General features: G+C 35.0%; 2 protein-coding genes across 7 annotated transcripts in view; one reads left to right on the top strand and one right to left on the bottom strand.

The window, feature by feature from the left end:
• The window catches only part of LOC146133306 (ras-specific guanine nucleotide-releasing factor RalGPS2-like), a 52,352-nt gene extending 50,469 nt beyond the window's left edge, over positions 1-1,883 (top strand). For all 5 annotated transcript variants that reach the window (XM_083396846.1, XM_083396845.1, XM_083396847.1 and 2 more), the window contains one exon: positions 140-1,883. In XM_083396846.1, the coding sequence (XP_083252972.1) occupies positions 140-175 (36 nt within the window). In that variant the 3' untranslated portion in view covers positions 176-1,883. The remainder of the gene's footprint in view (positions 1-139) is intronic.
• Positions 1,884-3,340: 1,457 nt separating this feature from the next.
• Positions 3,341-6,596, bottom strand: LOC146133308 (transmembrane emp24 domain-containing protein 5-like). 2 transcript variants are annotated; one of them, XM_083396860.1, is made up of 4 exons: positions 6,439-6,596; positions 6,269-6,366; positions 5,944-6,136; positions 3,341-4,069 (listed from the first exon to the last, which is right to left on the bottom strand). In XM_083396860.1, exons 1-4 carry the CDS (start codon positions 6,589-6,591, stop codon positions 3,851-3,853), a joined length of 663 nt encoding a protein of 220 aa, XP_083252986.1. In that variant the 5' UTR covers positions 6,592-6,596; the 3' UTR covers positions 3,341-3,850. The 2 variants fall into 2 exon arrangements, with proteins under 2 accessions (XP_083252986.1, XP_083252985.1); XM_083396859.1 differs by having other exon boundaries at positions 5,935-6,136.
• Positions 6,597-6,928: the final 332 nt, after the last annotated feature.

A 6,928-nucleotide genomic window follows, 5' to 3' on the forward strand; every position in this document is an offset into this window, starting at 1 on the left:
ACATAAAAGTGCATATATATTTGCATTTTCAACATTACAATACACATTTCGTAAGATATAAGTTTTAAATTGTTTTTGATATATAATAATTTTACTGTGCTGCTAGTTTTCTATTTTTAATACTTCTTTATTTATTTAGCCGGAAAAAGACTTGATCAACCTTGAGGACACTTGAAGCATTTTTCCCCGCTCTAAAAACATCACGACACAATCAGCACTGTGACGCAACAATGGCTTCCCACCCACGTGTTCGCGAAGCTGGTGATCTTCCAAACAAATGCGGTTTTCGATCCGTTCACCACAAAGACACTGTACCCATGCCGGTTCAAGCCGCCACATCCACGTTGAAACTTGCTCTTAATGACGTCACACGATATCGTGACATAACAGCACAAATTTTTTGGTCAGATGTTTGTACGAGTGTAAACACTACTCAAGTTTAATCTTCAGCCCAATCTAACACTCATCCAAATTTTCTGGTACTAGACAACCTCATTTATTTTTTTCGCACACGCGAGACATCCTCTTTCTACTAGCTTGACGTCATCAGCATTGAGTTCCGCTTTTGACGGTGACATCATAAACGGATCTGAATAGTCTCCACCAAACGTCGGGTGGACTAAAGCGCTAAAGCTGTTCAGAAAATTGTTTAGTCGCGATATACTTGCTAGTCATCGAAAATTAGATTTAAAATGGCTTTGGTTGGTTTGCGCGGCGAAACTACAATACACCTGCAAGTCGTTGAGTTATTAGCGACCGTGTTTGGATGCTAAGGACGTTAAATGTGCTGTTCGAAGCGTTTTTGGAAGTTCTCGCTGCTTTTGCCTATGAAGTGCCACAACGTGAATTGGCTTGCCAAGTCGAACGCTTTTATGGCGACCTTGAGTAAATGCTTTGTCATCCCGCTTCCGAAAAAGATTTTCTTGTCCTGGATACTACAGACGTAAAGCAATATATATTTATAATTTCCGCGGATAGGTTTTCTGAAAATACGTTTAAGTGGTCGTTTAATTTTTTTAACTCCTGTAATGCCAAGAGTGATTTCTTGGCAAAAGACGCTTCATGCGTAACCTGCTTTAGTGTGTAGCCTCGTAATTGTTTTTTTTTTAAACCTCCACTTACCCTTTGCAGTTATTGGTTGTAATAAGGAAATGAATTAGTAACCCACTTAGTAACACAAACAAAAAAACGTCATGTTCACCAAAAAACAAAAGGTTGTTGTTATACCAGGTTAATGAATGTGGACCAATTGACCAACTTTTCGTAATCGCGAAATATGTAGAAATGTCAGGAGTTTGTTGCGCTTTTACTTTAAATGCAGTTTATCAATTTATTCCCATTGTAACCTACTTTTGGTAATGGCTTAAGGAAACATCAATCTATTAAAATGGCAATTATTGTATTTCCAGTCTCGATAATATGTTGTTTGAAGCTACACATTTGGTTCACTATAACCTAATAATGATGTAATGTATGTCCTTAAAGATAAGCAAGTTACGTTGGCCGCAAATAGTCATTTTTTGACAGTCTTTAAATATGTTTGTATCACTAGCGATGTTTTACACTTTTTCGTGTATATGGCGTATTTATTAAGACGAAAATGTTGTTGACTGATAGAAAATCAAAGGCAGGAAACTTTTTTAAGGCGAAACTCCTTTAAAAATACCATTAACACTTATCCAAATGAAATTCGCTATTGTGGCACTGAGGCATCCTATGTTCCCTTTTGTTAAGGACCTTTTCTAAGGTGCTGCGCCATTCGAAGACTCCCATTTGTTCTTATTGCTACCGTTGTTGCTATTACTGCCATAACCTTTCGCCCGTCGTTGTTATTATTATTTTTGGTACAAACTTTCAGATATACCGAAGCACGTGCTTGCGCATCAACCGGGTTGTTTGATATTCAAGTTACTTTTTTAATACTCGTAAGTTGACTTTAGGTGAAAATGTTTAAGCATGTTCTTAAGTTGTTACTTTAAATCTACACCTAATAAGGGAAAATATTTGTTATCAACAAGTAAATTTTATACATTTTAGTTAATATCAAGGAGCTCTTATACCAGGGGTGTTATTAGCAGTCTTCTCCCATTCAATGAATTAGAGCAAAATGCGTCTAATTTTAATTTTAATCTAGTTTGTGAATTGCTAGTGTGCTCTAATTCTAGTTCCAACCTAATTTAGATTTTACCAAAAATTGCCACGTTGTCCAACATCATTTTAGTCTCTCAGTCGAAAAAAGGAATTTTAGGTAAAATTTTTGACTAGAACGACTTGTAAGTGATTTTTACAGTCTGAAAAGCATATTCTGTGCTAAAAGGCATAAAAATTGGATGTAATCAACATTTACATTCTAATTAGAATAATTTAAATGAAATTGATGTGAAATAATCAAATGTAATTCGAGTTGAAATTTTTTTTAAGAATTTGGTAATTCTAATCTAATTTGAAAAAACCTAAAATGATCTAATTCTAACCTAATTTGGAAAAACTGAAATGCAATTTTAACTCTAAATCTAATTTTAAAAAGCTAAAATAAATCTAGTTGTCCCAGTCTAGTTATTACACTGTGGTCTGTAGACTAGTGTTGAAGGCCTAGTTGAAATATTAGTGTATTATTTGAAAATGAAATTAATATTTCAGATAAATCAAGTTCAATGCAAAAAAGCTGTTAGGTTATTAGTTTCATATTTGTTTGACCGAAAACATCAGGTTTCTAGATGTACTTGTTTTATCACGTCTTTGAACAATTTTATGCCGAACCTAGTACAGTTGTTTAACTGAAAATTTATGGCTTTGGGGAAAGGCGGAAAATTTGGGGTTTTATTCATTCATGCAGCTTTTATATTGGACTGGTACGGTCCCTTATATGTATTCTCTGTAAGAGCACATTTATTACGTCGGTATCAAGGCGTAATGACTTATACACAACACATTTAACTAGTCAGGACACGTGCTAAAGCAAAAATGCATATAATACGTGGCTCGCATCAACATCAGCTGAATGTATAGTTTAAGATAAATGATGACGAGCAGTTCCTGTTTGTGCAGGACGTATTGAACAGACTCAATTAAACCGCGCTATGTGACTGAGGTTGCCCATTGTTCTTAACTGCATAAGGCTTCGTAGTGGGGAATGTAAAATTATTACCGACCAGTAAAATAGATCGTTACTATTTGAATAGTTTGCTCATAACTAAAAACAATTATTATAAATGTTCTGCGCACTTCAGAATATTACTGTAAACATAATATTCTAAATTTTGTTGATGTCCCACATTTAGACAAGTGACTGCTGATCTCGACAGTAGCAATTTCACCTCAACGAGAAACGACAACAACATAAATGAAAATAGCATATTTTATTCGCGCTGTTTGTCGAAGGTAATTTCCCAAATAAACTTAAAAGTGAAATCTTTTACAATTAAAAGTAAAAAAATGACCCAAAGTGCATTGGACAAGTGTTTGCTACGTGGGAGAAAAAGTCAAATGCGAACGCATAAACTTGAATTAATACTGCATGCTGTTGTTTTGTACTGCGATTCGCACAACCAAAATGTGTAACTTTGGTTCGGTGTAAAATTCGTGTGTAAATATACATTCAATAGGACAAACCAGGGGAGCAAATAAATTGACGCTTTTGCATAAAATTTAAATAAGAAACGCAAAGAAAAAGTTTTCAACTATTATCAGTTACAAAAGAATCCATTATTTTTGTGTGGTATTTTCGTGACTAAGGTTGCCGACTAAATGAACTTAAATATTCTTTGACTAGCGTCTAATATTGTTTCAAAAATGCGCTTGTTTTATACTAACACAAAGACACGGAAGCGAATGTTTGAATATCTTGGTATCAAGTGCGGACTTTCTTTTTATCGGTGAACATGCTTCTGACCATATAGACCTGCAGCCCAATAACCAGCACCATGACAAATATGTTGGTTAACGACCAAAAGTTGATTCGGACGAAATTCTTCTCCTGAACATGTCTGTCTTTGGCCTCTAGTGCCCTTAAAAGGGCCTGGAACTGAATAGTGCGAGCGTTGTTCGATTTAATTGTACTCAATTTATCCTGAAGTAAAAATAGAGAAGGTCATCATAGGTTATATTATATAGTCTGTTAAATACGATTATGGGTAAACATTTTGTTTATTCTAATTCAGGCAAGCTAAAATGAATGAAATGCAAATAAGGAAGATGTGAACCTGTTTTAACTTCGTAATATGGAAAGACAAAATAGTATAAAAGAAAAAAAAGGTAATACCTTTTTTATATATTTTACAGAAATTAGAAAACTTCTTTATGGTGGCATTTCATTAAAATAATTTAACTGACACTTTTTGGTACATAGTAAAAAAAGTGTAGCGAAACGAAATAACTAATGAATACTGATGAACTAAATCTCTTGTTTATTGTGCTAAATTGATGTTGAATTTATAATAAACTAACAAGCACTTGTTTTAATTTGCATTCCTGTTTGATAAATGACTTCTTCCTAACTATATTTGGGTGAACTTTAAGGCATGCATATTCACAACATAGAGCGTGCATGTTTGGTATCTGATCCAGTGCTACATGCAACATTACAAACTTGTTTTACAAACCAGGTTAATATATTATATTAATCAGCATTTCAAATCGCGACTTGGTTTTATCTTTAAAAGAAGCCTTTGGAAGAGGCCTAGCAAAATGGTCCGCCTGATTAGGCTTTGTAGTGCAAAGCAAGGCCAGGCTAGAAAAAAGAAGCAAATTTACCAGTTAGGGTCATACGGGGACCATCAATTCACCTACTGAGCTATGCAGGCTAAGAGGGTAGCGAGTCAAGAACAACCATAGCACTATTGCCTGCTGTATCCTGTTTGTTTATACACTTGATCTCCTTCCATTGATATTGTATGTAAGAACAGGATGCAGCAGGCAATAGTGCTATATGGTTGTTTCACAACTCACTCCATTTTGAGCCTTCGTAGCTCAGTGGTTAAGCGCTGTCCCGGTGTGACCATAGGTTGTGAGTTCGAACCCCACTACATGCTAGTTATTTTTCTAGCCTGGCCTTGCTAGCACTACAATCCTGATCAGGTTGACTGGTTCCATTAACCTCCGAAGGCATTGTGTGTTCCGACTGTTCCATATTAGGTGCCATTACTATCATTGGCCAGTATGACTCAAGGGCTTGATTACAGAATACAATTGTGTATATGTATATTTCAGTTTTTTTTTAAAGCTATTTTACACATCATACTAACCGAAAATTACAATTCGTTTTTTTTGCAAATTATGAACATTGTTTTTGTTGCATTTGTACCAAAGGAATCAATTGAAATGAAGGGTGTAAAAACTTGTTGATTATCAGTAGAGTGTAGATATAGCATACTGCAAATCTTTGCACAAAGATTTGGCCCCACTTAAGAACGTTGTGAAAGTATTTTTCATGTGGCCAGTTTGTCACCAACTTATTTTTTTGCATAAACATAGTTTTTTCATGCATTCAAAGAATAACTTGATTTTGTTACAAACAAGCTCCTTGTTTATATCAACATTTGTTCTTAGAATGTTTCTAGGGCTTGTAAGTTGGCACTATTTTTAGATAACTAACCAGACAAACTATGTTCAACATTTGTGTGTGCATCTATTCTTAAACACGTTGATCAGCCTTGGTCTGTAAAGTTTAAACTTGCTTTAAATTGACTCGCCTTTTTTCATGTTACAATAGCATAAATTTGAAGTTGAAGATAAAACCTTTTAAGAATCGCATTTGTTTGGCAATGAAATCTCAATCAGTTACTTAACCCAAAAGTTAAAATCCTGCAGTAACCAAATAGCCATGCAACAAGCTTCTGCTATAGCAATTTCAATGTGTTTTTTCAAGCAAATTTACAAACTTAAACTGCCAGACAGATTGCTCGGTCAATTACAACAAAGACATGCATGAATTACCCCGGCTACCTCCAGGCTAGTGAGTGCATCTCCGTAGTTTTCATCTGGCGCAACAAACTTCTTCCATTCTCCTTCATCATCGTCTAGCTCATCATTAGTATTGCTGTCCAAGATGATCTCGAAAAAGACACTTTTCTTTGTGATACGACTGAACGTGTTGTCGAAACAAACCTCGTAGTCACCCTCTTTGGTTTCTTCCACACTAAAGAAAGCAAAAAATATTTAAAACGTAAGAATTAAAACCGATTGAAAAATGATTATAGTTTTTTACCTGAATGCAGGCCTTTATTTCTATCGCCACATAAACCAACACAAATTTGTCATTTAAACTTACTTGTGAATTCCATCATTTCTTCTAAATTCTGTTATGACAGGCCTTCCTTCAGGGCTACTTAGTTGGAAGTCTATGTCAAGGTCACCTCCATCAATAACCTGAAAATTGCCATTTATACCATTAAGATAAAATATATATCATATCTTAGTACATAAATAATACCCACTCACCTGAAATTCTACCTCTAAAGATTGACCAGCCTTGACAGGTTGATAGAAACACTCTTTTCTTCCAGCAGCAATTTCAACCGTCAAGTCATTATCCCGATAGGCATTTACATTTACAAAAAATAAAAGGCAGGCAATTATATACAGGCACACCATGACGACTTTCTATAAAGCAAAGTACAGATGAACGCCAACAGTGTTGTAATGATCTGGCAATGTGCTAAGTTGAAATATTCATGTAAACCAAGCCACCATAGACAGTGTTTAAAGGTGTTTGTAACAGCCTCAACTCTTCTCTTGTAAAGCAAGACAGGTTATTTAAAATACCCTATAACCATTATAGGGGCTCACCACTTTCAATTTGTAATTTTAATTTTGACAACTGGTTTCATTACTGTACATAAAAAATAGGTATAATTCTAAACCAGCGTCCCATCATATACAAAAAGGGTTGATGGCGCTGGTCTAGAATCCTACCACAGCATTTTCACAC

This window comes from Ascidiella aspersa, chromosome 9, assembly GCF_963924565.1.
Source record: "Ascidiella aspersa chromosome 9, kaAscAspe10.2, whole genome shotgun sequence".
NCBI classification, from domain to species: Eukaryota; Metazoa; Chordata; class Ascidiacea; order Phlebobranchia; family Ascidiidae; genus Ascidiella; species Ascidiella aspersa.